Source organism: Euprymna scolopes, chromosome 2, assembly GCF_053919585.1.
Source record: "Euprymna scolopes isolate OS-2025 chromosome 2, ASM5391958v1, whole genome shotgun sequence".
NCBI classification, from domain to species: Eukaryota; Metazoa; Mollusca; class Cephalopoda; order Sepiida; family Sepiolidae; genus Euprymna; species Euprymna scolopes.
Genome location: NC_136483.1, coordinates 99,016,775 through 99,034,843, shown reverse-complemented (window position 1 = coordinate 99,034,843; position 18,069 = coordinate 99,016,775). Strand labels below are relative to the sequence as shown.

The following is an 18,069-nucleotide window of genomic DNA, read 5'->3' as shown; positions in this document are numbered from 1 at the left end:
CATTGTCATAGCGAAAGATAATATTGTCGCTAAAGAATTGCCTGAGAAGCTCCATGGTGTATCTCGCCGTATGTGCCGTTGCTCCCATCTGATGATCTGCATTTTAAACATAATTATTGTTTATTAATTTATTTGTTTTTATTTTCTGCGTTCTAGTTGAGAAACGGTTAAAACAATAGAATTTGAATTTGAGTTAATTAATAAAGGGGGACTACTTAATTAGCTGATCTAAGGGCGGTAACTATGTTATCCTTTATATAGGGCGAGTTTTACTTTAATCGAGGTGTTTCTTCTAAGTGTAATATATGGTATTTAATTTTTTGGGGTGGGAGGGAGATCAATTATTTAAATTCGCTATCTTACGTTTTTTTTTTAAAATTTGATTCTTATGTATCTAATTTAATTCATATCGTGCTATTATATTAATTATAATTATTTACTCATTGTGTTTTGGTGAAATAGGTTGGAATCATTTCAGATCCGGATGCTGACATTACTAGTTTTTGGCAACCGGTAGAATGGGGGCAACTGATCTAGAATACTCCACTCTTTTGTAAATTATCTGGGTTTCCAGACGACCTTTTTCCACATCCGCTTTTATGGCATAAGAAACTGGTCTTATCCAACAAAATTTGGAACTCAGTGTCTTATCAATGCGTATTTTCACCTTAAAATCGTTCAAACCCCCCATTTCTTCACTAAACCCCGACTTGGACTCAGTCAGAAGCTTTTTCAACATTGAAGGGGAATCTTCCTGATATGAAAGAAATATGGCTCTCCAATCTAACTTAACCTTCTTTAACCAGTTGCGGCCAATTAGTGTCGCTACATTTCTTTTAATTACCAGCAAAGGTAGCCGATGCTTCAACCCTTCCTGTATTATGCGTCTATGATTTCATGTGGTTTCACTTACTCACCAGTGTATGTTCTTAACGTTACATGGATTTCTTTTAGATCCTTAATTCGGTTGATTTCCTTGAATTTTTCTGGGCTCATTACTGAGCATGAAGCCTGTGTCCGCTTCTATGCCTACCTTCTCTTAATTAATTACTAATTCCACTAGCACTGGCGGTGTCTGAAGTATGGCGACTGTGTGAAAATCTAGTTTTTCCATATTTATTTCCATTTCTCCTGCGCAATAATTCTCCTCCACATTGTTCACCATCCTTCTTTCCTTCCCATGTGTTGTTGGGGCCAAACATTATGCTATCCCCAGGGACTTAGTCGAAAACAAGCCTGAGCAGAAAACGTTCGAAAAACTGTGTACTTTAATGGAGAGACATATAAGGATATAAGGCCGATCCCCAACAAGATAAATGAACGTTTTCTGTTCAACACGAGGGACAAACAAGAAGGCAAGTCCATTAGTGAATATGTGACCCCCCCCCATTGCAAAAAAAAAAAAAAAAAAAAATGTCGGGGCATTGCAACTTCGAAGAAAAAGTAACTGAACACATATATATACAGGGTGCCCACAAGTAACTGAACACATATATATACAGGGTGCCCACAAATCTGGCTACATAATCTACAGGATGCTTCCACAAAGTCTGGCTCTTGGCCTTTTGGTGTCAAGATCAAATTGTACATAGTTAAATTTTACATTGAACGCTGGGGTTATTAGTTAGATTAGGATCCACAGAGTGATTGAGGTATTTTGGTAAATGTTGCCAGTCAAGAGTAAGACTTCAAAGTCTCATCTGTTACATAGTCAAAAAGACCCTGTACCCTCCCCCTCCCAATTTCTTGTAGGGCCTTGTGCCTAATTTTGTTGAATTGAATTTTTTGTACGTTTTTTATGTTCAATTTTTTCTTTCTCAATAAAATATATAAACAAGATCAAAGTGTAGTATCTGTTCTTCAGATGCTGCACTTCTATTTCTTGTTCTCTTTCGGTGGAGGAGAAATCCTTCACGACTGAGACAATTTTTATTTTTGTACCTTTTCTCCACGTTAAAAAAACGACCCTGGTGTCTAACTCTGTCCCGTGGGGAGGCATAGTAAATAGGTACATAATGTGGCCAGACTTTGTGGACACCCTGTATATATATATATATATATATATATATATATATATATATATATATATATATATATATATATATATATATATATATATATATATATATATATATATATACGCACGCGCGCACACACGATTATTTTCTCAAGTCTGTTAGTGATTCTAAGAAAGGTAACTCTCACAAATCAAATATTCAAGTTCTAAGTTATCTCCCTTTAATTAAAATATGTAGTACAGTACGCATGTCTTTAAAAACATAATGTAGCCAGACTTTGTGGACACCCTGTATATATATATATATATATATATATATATACGCGCGCGCACACACACACACACACACATGTGTGTGTGTGTGTATATATATATACATGTGTGTGTGTGTATATATATATACATGTGTGTGTGTGTATGTATATATATATATATATATATATATATATATATATATATATATATATATATAAGGTGCCCACAAAGTCTGGATACATAATCTACAGGATACTTCCACAAAGTCTGGCTATATAATGTAGCCAGACCTTGTGGACACCCTATATATATATATATATATATATATATATATATATATATATATATATATATATATATATATATATATGTGTGTGTGTGTAATATTTTTTAATAATATTAATATTTTTTTTATAAATTCCTCATTATTCATCATACGTTTTTATCATTTTTATTTTATATTTTATATTTTTTAAAGTTTTATATTAATGTTTTTTATATTGCTTTTATTTTAGTTTTTTTATAAATAATTTTTTCGTAATTAAATATTAAAAAAAAACACTTTTTGATCCTCCCTAAATGATCCTCTAGAAATGGTACGCAAGCGCAACTTGACTGAAAACGACTGAAACATCCATTTCCACATGACTGACAGTTATAACTGATTATTAATCAACGACTTTATCCGTTGCGCTAAGCGTCAATGCGAACAATTATAGTATCATTTTTTTTGGGGGGGGGTGATTCAAGCCTGATTGTCTTTCAGGTGTATATTACTACTCATTACTCTCTCTCTCTCTCTCTCTCTCACACACACACACACACTATATATATATATATATATATATATATATATATATATATATATATATATATATATATACTAACAGTTCCGCCTGGTTTTACTCGGCCCTATGTACTGTTCTTAACTTTATGTGCATATGTATATATTAAAAATTGTAAAGATGTACGGTAATGCCTTTCTATATAATAGGCTTCCTTAATTACCATAGAGAAAAGTTGACTGCAGACGTCAATTTCTTTAAACTTTAACCCCAATTTTGACGCCTTAACACTTATTGTTTTGGGCTCAAATTAAATTAAAATGTTTGACCCATGTCTAAGTAACCTACATTTAAACTTTCAAGTATTTAGACCCAAAATTGACGGAGGCGTTTGGTAGAGTCTGCAATGGTCAACTCTTTCAACTTTGACCTCTTGTCAGCCAAACTTTCGCCCAAAAAACTGATTAAAAAGCTTGCTCCATGTCTGAATACCTTTTATGTAAAAATGTCAAATGTCTAGACCCAAAATTGGCTTAATAGTTTGCTAGAGACCGAAAAGGTAAAAAATTTTCAACTTTGACCCCTTGAGTAATTTGGTAGAGACCGCAGAGGCCTATTGTTTTTTTTTTTTACGTTGGCCCGAATCTTGGCCCCTTAACATTTATATTTTGTAGCTCAAATCAAATTATAAAGTTAGATCCATGTCCAAGGAACCTATATCTCAAATTTCAAGTGCTTGGACCCAAAATTGGCGGAGGAGGTTGGCAGAGTTCTCAAAGGTCAAATCGTTGAACTTTGACCCCGTAACATGCAAATTTCTGACTGGAAACCTATTTAAAAGATTTTCTCAAATCTCAATACCCCTTATGTCAAATCTTGGGTCTGTAGACCGAAAATTGACAGAGTTATTTGGTAGGAAAATGTACACAGACAGACAGACAGACAGATACACAGACAGACAGACACACACACACAGAGGCACTTTCACTTTTATAGATACATTGATATATAATTAATGCACGTTTGATTTAATACGACAAAGTTTTCTTTCCTTTATTTTTCTGTAGCTTTTCTCGATCTGCCGGGCATATTTCTCGTTTCAGTTGGTAAATTGTGTATTAGGTTGACGAGTGATTTTTTGTTTAATGCACAACTTATCAACTGGAGAAAAGGAGAACATTGCTCGGCAGATCGAGAAAATCAGCAGAAAAATAAAGAGGAAAAAATAAAAAAAACTCTGTCGTATTTAATCAAACGTGCTTTGATAACGATTTGCTGCGAATATATATATATATATATATATATATATATATATATATATATATATATATATATATATATATATAATTTGAGGTTGCTATTTTTCAAAAGTAGGGTAACCAATGAAATATAACGAGGTTAATACAAGAGTGCTCAATATGAAACATGCCCATGATTGTCTAGCAACAAATTACTGCTTATGTAAAGACAAATCGAAAACGTATATATATATATATATATATATATATATATATATATATATATATATAATGTATGTTTGTGTATGTATATATATATGTATATATATATATATATATATATATATATATATATATATATATATATATATATATATACGCACGTGCACACACACACACATATATACTCGGAAAATTAAGATGGACTATGTTTCTGACAAAGGGGAAGAATTGCTGTTTTCTAGGTCGGAACACATCGTTGGCTAGTTTTTGACCTCCAAGTAGTTTTTGTTAGCTTCTTACATAAAGTGGCTTTATGCCTTGTCTTGAGCAATTTACATAAAAATTTAAATCTGCACATTTACATTAAGAAAGACCTTACCTGTCCAAAAGTCATGCAGGTGTTATTTTTCGCCTGAAATGCATAGTTGACCACCGTTTTTAATTCGTCTTCGATTCTGACGCTTCGGAAATCGTTCTTCGGAAGTTTGGACGTCTGGTTTATCTTGTCCATAGCGAAGTAAACATCGTTCGTGAAGGTCTCTAACTTCCCGATGACGTCATAATCCAGGCCGCACACGTTGCACAGTGTATGCATCGGCTCGAAGTGATAGTTCAAATGGGTTTTGTACGTGTTTGAGTGAATCACATAACGTACAAACTCTTCGAAGCTCACATCGATCGGACATTTCCGCTCAGCCGGTGTAGATCGGGGCCTGAATGTTTTGATGATGTAGCGGCTTAGTTCAAAGATAGACGGCCTCGCCATGAACATCTTGTCGAGATAGCCAGAGAAGAGACGAAAATAGGGATCTCTGACGAACATCATCTTACGATAGCTCTGAAGTATCTCCGTTTTCCGCTTGGGAGCCGTCGGTAAGTAATCCATGTGTATTATGTGGACAGTGTTCGCGCTAATGCTGTACGGATCGATCGTGTTGGGGATGTTGTTGTTTAGGACCTTCATGAGGCGCTTAAAGAATGTACATCCGACCTTAGGGATGTAGCAGAAGAGAAGTTCGTGTTTTGGGGCAATCAGCATCATATGCGACATCGTATGGGCGGATTGTTTTGAAACTTTGCGAGGGTCGTTCTTTTTACACTGTTCTCCGAGCAGCGATTTCCGGATCCGCTGTTCGGAATCGAATTTCTTTTTATCGAGTTTAAACGAAGAAGATTTATTAACGCCGCCGACCAACACGGCTTTCTTTTCCGCTTCCTTCGTTTTGGAATCACGGTTCATCTTGACGGGACCCGATGGCGGATCAGGTTGGAAATGCGGATTATCCGGTGGGGGGAAGTCTGTCTGCATCGTATCATAAAACTGCCCCCCTTCATAGTATTCGCCTGCTTCACCCTGGACGCTATAGTTCATGTGGGATGATTCCAGCATGGTTGGGTTCGCATCATCGTAACCTTCGTATTCTTCTTCGCCATGTGCCTGCGATCCATGTTGGTATATCGGCGCCATCTTCTTGGAGAAAGTCACCTGAAAATATACATAAAATATTGGATCTGTTTTATAATTATCTACCCAATGCGTTTCATTATTACTAGCGGTACCTCTGGAAATTCCACAACGAACTCTTTCATATGTAATATATTGATATTGGCATTTTGTGAATGTTCAACGTACACAGAGACGGCCTGATATTATTGTAGCTCTTTTGTTAAAACTGAAAAAGTATTTATCTAAACTAGCAGGGACGCCCGGCGTAACACAGTCGTAAGATACGCTTAAATATGATATTTTAATCCTTGCAGATTTCGTTTATATTATTATAGATTCAACTTTTTATCGATTTTATATCACACACACACACACACACACACACACACACACACACACACACACACACACACACACACACACACACACACACACACACATATATATATACGTTTTATTTTTTATTACCGTATGTTTCTGTTAAGTTACATTATTGTTTCGGCTACACGGCCGCTTTTTGGCCGTCTGTAGCGCCCTCAGACCTTTACAGAAATGTTCGCTATTTTGGGTTTAAAGGGTGGAAGAGTGAATGAGGTCGGGGAGGGGTTGCGAGGAGGGCGGAAGAGGAAGAGAGGAAGGAAACAAGTAGTGAAGGTGGGGGGCGTTGTGTATGTCGATAATGTTTTAGTTTTGGGGTTTAAGGAACTTGTGGGTGAGGGTCTGGGAAGTTCATTTCTGGTGTGGCTGAGGACATAGGGATACATGAGGGGAAAGGGAATATGTGGGGGGTGCGAGGAGGGGGGTTATTTTAAAATTCGAGTCTTAGTGTTAAAGTTTTTAGCGTCTCGTTGGTGAGGTGATTTCTTGTTAAGTATGTCTTGAGTTGTTGGGTGTTCGATTATGTTTGGAGGCGGGGGGGGGGGGGCTATGATTTGGTTTATTTATTTTTAGTTTTTATTTTGTTGTTATTTGTTTGAAGAGGGTCAGCTAGCGGTCGCAGCCACGGGTACACACATGCGCACGTACACACATATATACTTAAAAGAAACGGTCACGGGTACACATACATGCCCGCCCTGGCATGCAAATATATGTGCATATGTGCGCCTGCATGCATAGACACCTGCGTTGTTCTCACTTGCGGCAATTTTTCTTTAAGGTGCTAAGATTGGGTGCGCGTGCGTAGTCATGGATGCGTGCATACACAGATACATACATACATCGACGCCCCTGCCCCCAAGGAGGCGATTATACGGGCTCATATGCGCATATTGATTCAGGCATACTAGCACCCCACGCATACGTTCAAGCGCGTGCGCGCATGCAGATACCAATACTGGGGAGCATGGGTGCATATGGTCACGCCGGCGTACTCTTCCGCATACAAATATAACTCACAGATGCACGCTCCCACACGCATGCATGTACACAGATAAGCATGCATACGCACACATACATACGCATGCACATATGCTCTCGTTATATACATCGGCAAAGATACGCACCCACACTCCCGCAAGCACAGATATGTGCGCACGTATATACATACGGGTATATAGCGTGGCATGTCGTAAAATATGGGCGCGGGTGTTATCCACATATACTTAACATACGCATTAATAAGCGCCCACCTACCCAGGATAGTGGTTCTAGGTAGCCATGTTTTTAGATTTTGGGGAGGAGTTTGGGGTGGTTTATATGGGGATTGAGTACTGTAGTTATTGTTCTAAGTTAGGGTATTTTTTTATGGTATTATTGATCAGTTTTGGCGGAAGGCTATATTGGGGTGTCATACTCTAAGATGTGCGTCTATGCACATGAGGCATCGGTTGGTTGTACATTTCCATGTGCTCTTACCTGTGCAGGTGTAAATCCACATAGTCATATGTAAACAATTTCCGTGTTAAGTCGTGGAGGTTGCATGTAAAGTGTGTTGGGGTTGGGCTGGGGGGGGGGCTGGGGGAAGGGGAATTGATGCCGATTATTGGGTGGTTATGTGGGATTAGGTTATGTGGTGCTTAGAGTTGGTGGTGATTGGGGGTATGTGTTATTTTGTTGGATTTAGGGGGATTCTTAGGGGGAGGGGGTAAGGTGGTGTGGGGTGTGGGGGAGTTGGTTGAGGGGGTTTGGTTGATTGTATGTCTTGGTAGTTGTGGTGGGTGGTTGTATTCGATATATAGTTAGGGGGATTTAAGGTGGTGTTGTCTAAGGGATGTTTTAGAGAGGTGCATAGTTGCTAAGGAGGTGTGATCTGTAATGCCTACAGTTCATGGTGGTTTCCTGTTTTTTTTTCTGTCTTTAAAATTGGAGATAAGGAGTATCTCGTTTAGGCAGAGGAGACATGGGGAGTTTAGGGATTTACATGTGCTAGATTTTCTAAGGATTTCCCATTTAATGGTTGGTGTAAGGTTATTTTGGGTTAGATGTAGGTAGTGGGTAGGTAGTGAGGTTTTGTTAGGGTGGTTAAGGTTTGTGTAGGAGCATTTATGTATTCTGAATCTATCCTTAAATGAGATGCCAGCCAGGCCAATATAATATTTTTTGTCGTTTGAGTTTTCTTTAGGTGCGATCGTGGCTTTATGTACTACTTTTGTTTGTAGGCATTGTTGATTGAGTGGGCATTCCGATTTGTTGTTGCAGTTGCACTTGTTCTTTTTGGTGTTGTTTGTATTTTCATCTTTGTTAAGTATTTTTCTGTTATGTTTTTTGATTATTTGTTCTAAGTTGTCCGTACAGCTGTAGCTGAGTTTAATTTTGTTTTTGTTGAGGATTTTGTGTAGTACGTGGCTGGGTGGGAAGTGGTTGTTTATTAGTTGGAAGAATTTAGTGCCAAGTTTTGTTTTGACCATTGTATTGAGGGGGGGGGTGAACCAAACTATTTTCCTAGTTCTATTTCTCTTGTTTGCGGTATTGGGTGGATTTGGATAATGTAATTGAAGGTAGTGTTTGGGTGACCACTTTCCTTAAGTGCATTTTCGTAGACGGGTTTATGTTTGTTGAAAATTTCGAGTTTGGAGGAGTTGGTGCTAAGTCTTTCTTCGATAAATGTGGGGATGTGTTTAATTATATGTTTTGGGTGGTTTGATAGTGGGTGTATATAGAGTGGGTAGGTGTTGTCTTTGGTGTAGGGTTCGTATGTGTTGCTTGAGAGGTTGAGAGTTACACCAAGGAAGTTGACGGTTTTTATGTTGGATTTGATGTCTAGTTTTAGGCCTATTCTGTTCATTTCTTTAGTTAAAAAGTTAAAAAAAATACCCCAACTTAGAACAATAACTACAGCACTCAATCCCCATATGAACCACACCAAACTCCTCCCCAAAATCTATAAACATGGCTACCTAGAACCACTATCCCAGATACGTGGGCGCTTATTTATGCGTATGTTAAGTATATGTGGATAACACCCGTGCCCATATTTTACGACATGCCACGCTATATACCCGTATGTATATACGTGCGCACATATCTGTGCTTGCGGGAGTGTGGGTGCGTATCTTTGCCGATGTATATAATGAGAGCATATATGCGTGCGTATGTGTGTGTGCGTATGCATGATTATCTGTGTACATGCATGCGTGTGGGAGCGTGCATCTGTGAGTTATATTTGTATGCGGAGGAGTACGCCAGCACGCCCATGTGCACCCGTGCTCCCCAGTATTGGTATCTGCATGCGCGCACGCGCTTGAACGTATGCGTGGGGTGCTAGTATGCCTGAATCAATATGCGCATATGAGCCCGTATGCCTCCTTGGGGGCAGGGGCGTCGATGTATGTATGTATCTGTGTATGCGCGCATCCATGCCTATGCACGCGCACCCAATCTTAGCACCTTAAAGAAAAATTGATGCAAGCGAGAACAATGCAGGTGTCTATGCATGCAGGCGCACATATGCACATATATTTGGATGCCAGGGCGGGCATGTATGTGTACTCGTGACCGTTTCTTTTAAGTATATATGTGTGTACGTTCGCATGTGTTTACCCGTGGCTGCGACCGCTAGCTGACCCTCTCCAAACAAATAACAACAAAATAAAAACTAAAAATAAATAAACCAAATCATAGCGAACACCCAACAGCTCAAGACATACTTAACAAGAAATCACCTCACCAATGAGACGCTAAAAACTTTAACACTAAGACTCGAATTTTAAAGTAACCCCCCTCCTCGCACTCTCACATATTTCCCTCATGTATCCCTATGTCCTCAGCCACACCAGAAATGAACTTCCCAGACCCTCACCCACAAGTTCCTTAAACCCCCAAACTAAAACATTATCGACATACCAATCGCCCCCACCTTCCCTACTTGTTCCCTTCCTCTCTTCCTCTTCCGCCCTCCTCGCAACTCCCCCTGACCTCATTCACTCTTCCACCCTTTCATCCCAAAATAGCAAACATTTCTGTAAAAGTCTGAGGACGCTACAGACGGCAAAAAAAAAACAAAAAAAAACGGCCGTGTAGCCGAAACAATAATGTAACTTAACAGAAAGATACGGTAATAAAAAATAAAACGCATACTTGCTCTTCAACAGTATTGAGCACTTTTTAAAGTTTTTATTAATTACTATCTCAACTATATATATATATATATATATATATAGATATATTAATCGCAACTTTCTAATATATAAACATCGATATATAATATTTTTTCTTCATGTTAAGCAAACCAAAACCCAAACTTATGAAGAATTCTTGGTAAAATTATTTATTACAAGAAATAGAAGAAACGATGGTCACTCGGAAGAAAAAAGATGTAAGCGTGGCACAGAAAATAACACAAACGCTATCTATTGTATTGATACATTGATTAGTTTAATAAAAAAAATCTAATCTACTATTTGGCGAGGATATTTCAATGATTATAAACCAGTTCAAAGGAGCTCCAACCGCAGCAGCAGCGGCAGCAGCAGCCACAGCAGCAGCATCGGGGATATGACGGTGGCTAAGTAATTAACGACATAGACTGACAACGTGGGTGTGCCAAGTTGGAACCTCGTTCATTTAACTAAACTCTTTCACCTCCTGTAAGTACCCAATGTCTTTCTAGAAAGAATTCTAATAAGAAAGATACCGGAGAAACGACCCCCCCCCAAATCTGATTCATACGAAATGGGTATTCCTTGTGTTTGGATAAGCAGCGAAAACGGAAGGGACAGCTGGATTTTCTTCTCCCAACATGCGATGAAGGTGTGGAACCAGGTGCCTAGAGAAGTGATATCTGCAGAATCACTCAATACCCTCAAAGCCAGACTAGAGAAACATTGGAGGAATCACCCGCTTCGCTTTGACTACAAATCTAGAGATGATGTGTACTGAGAGACTGTAATCTCGGGTGTATATATATATATATATATATATATATATATATATATATATATATATATATATATATATATATATATATAGTGATTTAAGGGTTATGGGGAGATTTTGAAGCAAGAAAAACGATGTTACTTCTGGTATTTAGTATTTTTATTGTTATTTTTTATATTTCAAGCGGACCTTCGCTCTTAGTCGCAAAAAAGTATGGATATATATATATATATATATATATATATATATATATATGTGTGTGTGTGTGTGTGTGTGTGTGTGTGTGTGCGCGTGTCTGTATATATGTATATATATGTGTATATGTATATATATATGTAAATGTATATATATGTATATAAATATATGTGTATATATATATATATATATATATATATATATAGGGCGAATGAACCCTTTTTCGGGGTCAACGGCCAATAGCAACGTGTGTTTGTGTGTATGTATGTGTGTGTTGGGGTGGAGAGGGCTCCCGTAAGCCGTGGTGAAAGCAACCTTTCTAGAAGAAGCAAATCTCTAATTTAAAAAACCATAAAGCGGGAGACCAGTACCCGCATTAAGCTGGTTTACAGTTTAACTTGTTGCTGGCTATCTTGCTCTGGCTTGTTGCTGGATCTCAACATTTTGAACCGAGAGCGAGACTTAGCTGTCGCACAAAGCTAAGACTCTGTAACATCATCTGTGTACAGATACTCCCTCAGGCATTTGTCTATAAAAATGGTCCTGTGGCGATGGAAGTCATTTTTGGGCTCATGGACTGAGGGAATTGCACTCGTCTGAAAAGACGTTACAATCATCATATATATATATATATATATATATATATATATATATATATATATATATATATATATATATAGTCAGGTCATGTCATATGCTATTGGTACAATGTAACCCAGTACTTCCTTTCCTGCCTCATGGTCGGGTCACCGGCGATTAAACTGGTTCCCCTACTAGACTTGTTTGGTGAGGAGAGTGGGTAGTCTCCCTGAAGGATTAAAAAGAAGACCTTCCAAAGGGCGAATGAACTCTTTTTCGGGGTCAACGGCCAACTAGCACCGTGTATATTTGTGTATATGTATATATGTATGTATGTATGTATGTATGTATATATATATATATATATATGTATAAACATATACACATATATACATATGTATATGTATATACATATATGTATATATATGTATATATATGTATATACATATGTATACGTATATGCATATGTATATGTATATGTATGTATATATGTATGTATATATATGTATATATGTATATATATGTACACACACACACGCACACACACACACACACACACACACACACACACATATATATATATCGTTCTAGGAAGGGGGCCGCCCGACTTTGCCCGGCCGTAAAATACGATAATATGATATTTTAATTTGTCCAGATTTCGTCTATATTATTACCGAGTCGTGATTTCAAAAGTATAAAAAAAACAAAAAAAACAACGTATTTTGCTGCCATAAGCTAGAAGCGAAACCGAAACTGTAGCATTTAAATCTGGCGACGTTACCACTGCACCAACGTGACACGTATATGAACTGATTAAAAATTAAATACAAACTAAGATGAATGTACAAAATGTATAAGGATTTTATCAATTTTGACCCATTTTGAACCCTTAAAAACAAATTTAACTGGCTAAAGACCCATAAAAGAACAGTCCGTAAAAAATGCAATCAATTCAGGCCTCTAGTGCCGGTCTGTGACCTTTAGTTTCGGAGGAGATAGTTTGAAAACGTAGACATACAGACAGACATACATATAGCCGTTTATGGTAAAATCCATTGAAAGCGGTCGGTGGTTCTATGAGAAAATAAAGCTGTGTACGCATTATAAATGTTTCTTTTCTGTGTCTTATGTTATACATTAGTACATTAGGAGTCATTTCGAGTTAAAAGTTTATTTACTGCACTCATCTGGACTAAAGAAAATCATGATTTAAATGTGTATGTCTCGTCTAAATAACTAACGATAATTCTTTGATATGGCCGACAAGACGGGTGATCAAAAAATCAGATCGAGCGTACCGGAAAACGAAATGAGATCAAATGAGGTCTCATTTCGTTAGTCTCATTTCGTTTTCCGATACGCGGTACGCTCGATCTGATTTTTTGATCACCCGTCTTGTCGGCCATATTAGATATTCATCGTTAGTTATTTAGACGAGACATACACATTTAAATCATGATTTTCTCTAGTCCAGATGAGTGCAGTAAATAAACTTTTAACTCGAAATGACCCCTAATGTACTAATGTATAACATAAGACACAGAAAAGAAACATTTATAATGCGTACACAGCTTTATTTTCTTTATAATGCGTACACAGCTTTATTTTCTCATAGAACCATTTCAATGGATTTTACCCCGTTTATATATTAGATTACATTGTATGGATGATCAACAGCAGCAGCAGCAGCAGCAGCAGCAGCAACGAATGTTGTTTTTACGTGTCGACTCTCGATTGACAAAATTTTATCTCAACAATTATCTTTTAAACGACCATAGTTGTGGGGACATTCACTGCCGAAATTTGGCGCGTAATATTAAAACTAAAACACACAGCATTCTTTTTTTTACTTTGCCCACAGTTTTTAATCCACAATCTACGAAAATGAAAACAGCTTTTCCGAAATAGCCTTGACACCCTGTTCAGAGAGTATAATAGCATACACAGCAAGCGGTACTAACGGTCGATGTTACTACTCCCATATTGTTCCTCATATTCCGGCTGGCAATCATTCCTGGCTCATTACCACAAATTCTCGAGTGGCTCTAGGCCTTTATGTGTGATGATCTTCAATAAAAACTTACTCTCTCGCACACAAGCTCATACAAGTTCACCTTCACTTACAGAACAGTAATCTTGATATACAGGCACATCTACAATAGCTACACAATTAACACGCACTATAATACGCAAATCCTATTATTTTCTTCTTTAGTCCTCATATGGGCGATGTTTCTGACAAAGGGGGAAGAATTGGGGTTTTCTGAGTCAGAATTTATTCCATATAACAATTATCGATGACTAGTTTTTTATCCTGAAGTGTTTTTTTTTAGCTCTTTACATCAAGTGGCTTCATGCCTTGTTTGGAGCGGCCCCCCCCAAAAAAAACCCTCGCAAATCTACTTATAGTTTTCCTTGCAGATAAAATTATTGGTATACACTGAGTTTTCAATCTTTATACCTACATTTCATTTTTGATTGTCATAACAAGTTGTCAATAAAAATCAATTACTTATCTATATGAGGCGCATTTTCGCTTCTATATCTATCTATCTTCTATATATCTATAAAAACAGAGATGTGTGTGCCACAGACGATTTCTGATTGGTTAATCCAATAATCACATCTCCTAAAAAACTATGGTTCGTAGGCTCTTGAATTTACCATAAAATATTATGGCTTTATTTATTGTCCATCTTGGAAGGGTTTAATTTTTTCCTAACTTGCGATTTACAAATTACAAAAATACGAAACTAACTTACAATCTAACAATCGAACCTCCGACATCACGGCCGCCATTATGAAACTAAACTAAAAAAAAAAAAAAAACGCACGTCCACTCGTGGTCTTTACATTTCGGGTTTGGGTACTTGTGCAGTTTTCCATTGACATTAAAAAATGGAAATATTTTTAAAAAAAAATATATTGTACGTACTCGTCATGGGATAACGTTTTCCTACAGAAAAAATCACGTAATTTCATCAAGTAGTTATTTTTTTATAGCGAAAAAAGAAAAAAATCAACGCTACAAGCGAAATTAAACAGAAAGTTCAAGTAGGGGGATTTCCCTTTTTTTTTTTATAGCAAGGCCAAATTTCGCGAATTTGGCCTTTTTTTAAAGCAGTTTGGCCTTCAAAATTTCTGTTTGGCCATTTTCTTCACCGATGAAATAAAAAAAGCAAATAAAAACAACGCAATGAAACTTTTAAAAATACGCCACACTTTTGTTGTTCTTGTTTGGTTTTTTTTTGGTAATTTTCCTTATTTTTTTATTTTTTCAAGAAAATACTATTAAATGGACACTATTATGCCAAATTAGCCCTCCCCCCAAAAAAAATGCACAAAAGTTCGAGATTTAAGGTTTTGACGAGATAATTTAGCGAATTGTCCGGACTATTGCGAGATAACCATCCATTAGTTTTTCCTGAAATGTTGCCACAAATTGTATTTCATTACATAGATGTGCATAGTAACAACATTTTTTTGCCGAAAATTCCCGTTGCGTCTCCAGATTACATCGGTGAAGAAAAAGGCCAAACAGAAATTTTGAAGGCCAAACTGCTTTAAAAAAAGGCCAAATTCGCGAAATTTGGCCTCGCTATAAAAAAAAAAGGGGGAAATACCTAGAGATTCGAAATTTGATATACAGGGTACTGAGATTTGGGAAAATCGATGTGATAGGTTTTCGACAGAAATTTGGCGATTAAGTGGTCAATATTCAACAATTAGACCTTTGAGAACTCTACCAAACTCCTCCTACAATTTAAGGTCTGACCACGTGATATTTTATATATAGATTCCTTGGACATGGATCTAACTTATCAACTTTACTTGATCCCTAAACAATAAATGTTAAGAGGTCATAATAGGGGTTAAAGTTTAACAAAATTGACCGTTTTTTTTCCTCAGCATACACTTCAAAACACCTGGGCAACGCCGGGCACCGATTGCTAGTATATCTATAAAAGTGGAAATGTGCCAATTTGTGTGAGGACATTTCTCAACCTATATATTCAACGAATTTTTGATCTACAGACTTGAAATTTGGCACATAGGGTAATCAGACACATGGAAAACTATTTCATTAGTTTTATCAGGAAAAAAGGGGTATTGAAAAATTGGTACGTGGGGATCATCAGATTTTTATCTGTTTGCTAACTGTTTCACGCATGCGCATGCTCGAATTGTTTACATAATGTTAAGGTTAAGTAGGTTTACATCTTCTAGTGTATATATAAATAAACTCGATCATTCTTTCATTTGAAAATGTTCCATGTTCAACAAACTCTTCGAACTAGTCCTAACACCTATACAGAAAAGGGAGACTTTAAGTCTATTTATGCCGTTAACAATCGAACATATAGTAAGCTGCCTCACGGACGGAACTCGCATTTACGTTTTAATTTGGCAACTTATTTTAATTCCCTTAAAGTCGTAAGAGAGCTATCAAATAATATTATACATATGTTTTAATTTTTATCCATATGCATGTATGCTTCATCCTATTTTGGGAATCGTCAGCGTGGAGGATAGCTGTTCTGTCGCTCGCACGGTTTGAGCCCTAGACACTAGTCGCCTTTTAACACAGTCTGCACCCTTTTAGTTATTTAAACAGCCTAACATTATAAACAAATATTGACCCAAAGTGTGCACGAATAGTTCAACAACAACAACAACAACAACAACGACAACGACAACGCCAACGACAACAACAACAACAACAATAATAATAATAATGCCCAGATGCCCTGGTGAAAGTTCAATTCACATTTTTCGATTATGAGTTTTTTTTGGTTCAAACAAAAAGATGATAGACATCATGGAACGACCTATACGAACCGGTTCATCTTGTTACATGTGTCATATTTTTGTTTTTAAAGGAAAAATAAGAAAAAAATTCTTACCTTACGTATCAAAGAATCAAAACCAGTTGAAAGACGAAGACCTTGAAAGCGTGGTTTTGAAGAAAAAAAAAAAAAAGAAAAAAAAGAAAGAAGTTTTATAACAAAAATACAAAAATAAAAACGAAATAAAATAAATAAATAAACTAATAATAATAATAAGCTAATAAACTACTACTACTACTAGTAGTACTGCTACTACTAATAATAATAACATTAATAAAAAATACATTGATAAAAAAGCATAAATTGTTGGTACCAGCGTCAATTGGCGCCAGAAAATGGTAATAAAATGGCAAGGTAGATGGAAAAATTGAAGAGAAAGAGCACCATCTAGACCTCCATTGTACTGCATAAGTACTGCATGGAATTCTGAGGAGGCTTATTGTTACTAAATAAGGGGCGGTTACAAGTATATTAAACTATTTACAATGATTAACAAAAACAAACAAAATAAAACGAAATCTGTTAGAAATTTGTAAAGACTTCATTCAAATTCCAGGGAACACTATTTGTAATCACTGATGTGTAAAAACTCCTAGTGGGTAAAAACAAAAATCTTAAAACCAAAAAAGAATAAATAAACAACAAAAAAACAAAACAAAACAAAACAAGAAGAAGAAGAAACAGAACTAACAGAACTAACAGAGAATGAAGCAAATGAAATAAATAGAATAATACAGCTGATGAACGAGGAAAAAACAAAGCTCCCATCGTTTAGGAACCAAGAGCAGAAGAAATTAAAAACAGAAATAGAGAAGGTTAACAAGCTCCTCCCACATATCCCAACAAACACAATCACAGACTTAAACAACCTCATTTACGCAGGCGCCAAAATGGTATCTCAAATCAGAAAAACAACCGGAGACAAGCGGACCGATAAAACCTGGATGGGAAATAAGACTAGAAACTCAAATACACAAACATAAAAAAAAAAAAAAAATGATCAACAGGAAGAAAGCAATGTGCAGAAAACGGAATATTGGAAATGTAACTGACAGGTAGAGGCTAAACAAGAAACATGAACAACTGGACCAAAAAATAAAAGCAAAAGAAGCGAGATTGAGATGATATAGATATAAATCTGAACAAAGCAAACTAAACAGAACATTTG

At 36.6% G+C, this 18,069-nt stretch overlaps 1 protein-coding gene across 1 annotated transcript in view; it reads right to left on the bottom strand.

Annotated features, from left to right (window-relative positions):
* Positions 1-18,069, bottom strand: part of LOC145293308 (uncharacterized) — a 35,160-nt gene that overhangs the window by 2,311 nt on the left and 14,780 nt on the right. Inside the window, exons 2-3 of the mRNA XM_080139954.1 lie at positions 16,959-16,999; positions 4,897-6,003 (exon numbers count right to left, since the gene is read on the bottom strand). Of these exons, the coding sequence (XP_079996080.1) occupies positions 4,897-6,003; positions 16,959-16,999 (1,148 nt within the window). The remainder of the gene's footprint in view (positions 1-4,896; positions 6,004-16,958; positions 17,000-18,069) is intronic.